The sequence below is a fragment of the Lygodium microphyllum genome, chromosome 21, assembly GCF_053477565.2.
Source record: "Lygodium microphyllum isolate KBCC chromosome 21, Lygodium_microphyllum_v1.1.10, whole genome shotgun sequence".
Classification (NCBI taxonomy): domain Eukaryota; kingdom Viridiplantae; phylum Streptophyta; class Polypodiopsida; order Schizaeales; family Lygodiaceae; genus Lygodium; species Lygodium microphyllum.
Window position 1 is genome coordinate 105,737,095 of NC_141155.1, and position 4,253 is coordinate 105,741,347.

Here is a 4,253-nt window from a genome sequence, read left to right on the forward strand (position 1 = left end):
TTTCTACATGAATGTTTGTTGATATTAATATGGCGATGAAAACATTGCTTTAAACTTGAAGTTAGACATTGGAGAAAGTTTATATTACTTGCAAATATTATGATATTTGTGTTACCTTTGTGACATAAGTGAAATCATGGGTAATACATAAATTGTAATGCAAGGTGAACTAAAATAAATCGTGGCATCATCCCATTGTTACTAGTATTCAATAGAGAGAAATAATCTATGTTTCTCCTAGCTTGTTGTCGATTATATAAACCCTCATAAGTTGTCCCTCTCTCCAAGCCATTTATGCCCCTTACAAGTCTCATCTCTTTCCTAGACACTCACATTTACTATCTTCAAGCTAATCATATTTCTTAAAATGTTTCATCTCCTTTTTGGCCTATTGCATGTTTCACCTCTTTCTAAGTGACATTCTCTGCATAAAACTTATTTTCTTCTCATTTTCTTGTGGTAGATATCAAAGTTTCACAAAGAGATGAGTGAAGGCAAAAGGAAGTTTGATTGACACAAACAAAAAATTTCAACACCAAAACAACACACCTCCCAAATCTAGTGTAGATCTTATTGACGATGAACATGAGTACCAATACATTATCACATTTAGCAAGACTCTTCGCCATCCAAGCTAGGGAAATATCCTATTACATAACTGTTCTATTCACAAATAACTATTTAGACATCATGATGCTGTAAAGATGTTCATGAGGATGCTCCACAAAAGAGGAAAAAAATAAGCCAACAAAATTCAAATGACAACCACATTTAGGCTCAAGAAGTTTAATATTTTATACATTCTCATTTGTATATTCACAAAATGGGAGCTCTTGTTCCCGCCATAAAAAGCTAGCAAAACATTTATTCAAAAATTATAGCAAGCCTTGATCATCCTATACTAACATAAGAGATAGGATAACAACAAAATTGAACATTTGTTGTTTAAAGTTGAATCAATATTGTACTACTATTACCACCACTAGCACTATTACTACTACTACTTTTTTATCTCATGAGCTATGGAGTATAGTAGGTTATATATGCATGCATTTATGTAACTAAATATAATATTGGAAACTTCGGCTTGATATGAGCTTTCTTTGTAGCAACCTTTTCAATAGTTCATTGGCTTGATATGAGCTTTTTTGGTAGCAACCTTTTCAATAGATCATTGGGTTGAAGTCCCCCTATTGATCCATGTCAACGATGAAGCGGAGTCCTGATTATAATCAACAATATTAATCAATGCCCAATAAATTGAATGATAGTACAATATTTGAAATTCCTACTTATCAAAATATGCACATTTTTGTAAACTTAAGCCTTCGGTAGACATTCATTATAAATTGCTCCCTATAAACTTCTAACATTTTCAAGAATGTTGACATATTGGGTCAAGCCTTTTTGATGGACATGGTTAAGGACTGATGTATGTTATGTAAAATCACATTTTCTATGATAATAGCAATATTAAAAATTATGCATCACCATTCCAAAATAAAAAACAATACGAATTTCACAACGTTTGCATATTATAATTTTATATCATTTTAGCTGAAACCTATCAACTATAGCCTACTCCCATGGAATAAAACAACCTTCCATATCATAAGAATAAGTTCATTAGCAAACCAAAAATACCAATATACAAATCTCAAATAAGGAGAGTCCATTAGGTATTACATATCCAATCCCAACATGCATAGGTAATTAGAGATTTGAGTAGTAATGAGCCTCAAAATTGCATCACAATTTTTGCAATCGTTTTCCATGTTTGGACAACAAGCAACCTTCCACAATGGTAATGAGCTTGAAGCATATCAAGTGGAGTAATCATTAGTAAAAACTTGGACTAAAAAACGAGCCTTTAAAAATAATATAGTTTAAGATGTGAGCTTTTTGGATTGTCTAATAGGAAGGCTAGATGTTGGCATCCAAAAAGGTGAGTTTTCTCTCTCCCCAAATCTTGAGAGGCATGCCTAAGGCTAATTAATTTTAAGCAATTAATGTTAATTCATAGTGCCTAATGTAGCAAGTTCAAAAGTTCAAGGCTAATGAGAGAAAGTGTAAAAATTAGGGCTAATTATCATTACTTCATACCCTAACCTAAAAAGTAAATAGGTCATGGACCAACCACCATTGACTAATTAGCATTGAAAAGAAACGAGTCGGTGGACTAATTAGCATTGACGTTACCATTCCAAGATCTAGTTCAATTAAAATTTGAACATGAAAGGATCATTGATGATGGTGGCTCCATGAAATAACCTAAAAAGGAAATAGGTTAATGGAACATCCTAAGTCAATCTAAAAAGGAAATATTGTTAACGGGTCATCCTAAGTCTAAATCAATAGAAACTCGAACAAGAAAGGGTAATTCATGGTGGGTCACTCTAGAAGATAACCTAGAAAGGTAATATGGTAATGGTCTAATGAGACTTTGAACGGATGCTATGGATGAAATAACGTATTAAGAGAAATGGATAACGCCACGAAATAAGTTGCCTAAACTAGAAAATAATATAGGTCAATGGACTACTCAGACATTGGAGAGAGGGAGGAGGGGGGGGGCAGGGAGGACTTACTCGTTTTGGATAGGATTGGGGCTACTCGGGACGCCATGATAGACGGTGCTATGCCAGACGAGCTTGGCCCTGCGTGCAGCTAGCATCGTGCGGTAAGCTGAGGCGAGAGCTGATGATGATGATCCCCCATGGCTGCCCGACTTCTTGATCTTCACCTGCAGTGTCAAGCTCTCATGAATGTCATGATGACCATCCCTACCTACGAGTAGCTTCCTGTGATGACCATGATGACGATGATGATGATGATGATGGGGTGGTAATATCGGAGCTCCCTTGGCGCCTTCCTTTGCATGCAATATGTGATCCGAGCCGACCTCTGATGAGAGCAAATGAAGAAGAAGAAGAAGAAGAAGAAGATTAGCAGCTGAAATTGCAACCTTCGACATTGTTTCTTGCAGAGTATTAAGTTGGGTGGCTAGAAATGATCGATCTCATGTGGAATGTTCAAAAGATTTGACTAAGGGGTCGGAATGTGTGTAAGGTGGAGGCATATAGGGGGAGAGGGGGGGGCTTGATTTCACCCGTCCTTAATTAGCTTTACCTACTTATAACTAACATAATCTTGGAACTTTCTGCCCTCATTCTCTTAGAGTAAATAATTATTACCTTAATGTTCCTATCTTCAAGCTTATTGTCTATAAGTTGAGAGACATTATTTGACACATAGGTACACTAGCAAGTATTACAAGCACTTAGGTGGTTGTGCCAATCCAATTAGGGCATCATCCCAAGAATAAGGCTATGGCAAGTGCCATTTAATTTTAGTAACACCACTTAAGTTTTGTATTAATCGAGATGCGACCTCCCTTTCTTGTCGATTAGTGGAGAATCTGGTTACTTGTCCTTTGGGGTTTGGATGGAGGTGTCAAACAAGCTTTCATGTTGTTGATATAACCCGCTATTTGGTAGTGCGGCATCCATGTGCATGCATACACCATCAACATATACCGTCGTATTTATGTACATGTACATGCATGTGTGAAGTGGGCCTCTATTTTGGTGACGATGCAACAAGTTTACACATTACATGGAGGTTGTTTGGTTTGGGTTTTATGCATCTACATGTATTTTGCTATCATCATAGAAAAGTGGCACATTTGATATACTAGCGTGTGCAGCTTGATGTGGAAATTGAGGTTCTCGGCCATTATGGGACTGTAGTCATATGATGGTCTTTGCTATCTCATGCATGGCCTTGCTTGGTAAAATAAGTAAGTTGCATCAATTCTCGACTACGATTAATTTAGGAATTCCGCGACGTGGTTGTTTTATTTTCTCTCTCTCATGGCGCCTTTGCACAACAACATTACGATGGGATCCGCCACATCAATTAGAGATTGAAAGGAATATATTATCCCAGGACACATGACCATGCAAATTTGAGCTGGCAAGCGATCCATCCGCACTTCCGAGAAGTGGGCGGTTGGATGATGGGCGACAGAAGAAGGTGGTGGGGGCCCGCGACTCGCGAGTGGCAGTGGCAACGCAAGCGCTCCGGCCCGCCTACACAATCATCACAAGAGGACGTCCGCCTTGCCTTGCTTGCAAGTTGCTTCCCTAAAAGATCCATTAATGTTGCCCATTTGACATGATAGAAAAAGGTCCTCGATCATCGCGATTTGGAAAGAAGCAGTCCGTATGATTTTGTGGTGTTGTCCACGAAAT

The 4,253-nt window shown here is 37.7% G+C and overlaps 1 protein-coding gene across 1 annotated transcript; it reads right to left on the bottom strand.

Moving 5' to 3' along the window:
- Window positions 1-828: 828 nt before the first annotated feature.
- On the bottom strand, window positions 829-3,054 carry LOC148018386 (uncharacterized). The gene is made up of 2 exons (XM_087662281.1): window positions 2,589-3,054; window positions 829-1,222 (listed from the first exon to the last, which is right to left on the bottom strand). The coding sequence occupies exons 1-2, from the start codon at window positions 2,972-2,974 to the stop codon at window positions 1,204-1,206; spliced, it is 405 nt and encodes a 134-aa protein (XP_087518407.1). The 5' UTR covers window positions 2,975-3,054; the 3' UTR covers window positions 829-1,203.
- Between the last annotated feature and the right edge of the window lie 1,199 nt (window positions 3,055-4,253).

Excerpts from the sequence above, each read along its gene's own strand:
- LOC148018386 (XM_087662281.1), bottom strand. The coding sequence starts at position 2,974 with ATGTCGAAGGTTGCAATTTCAGCTGCTAATCTTCTTCTTCTTCTTCTT.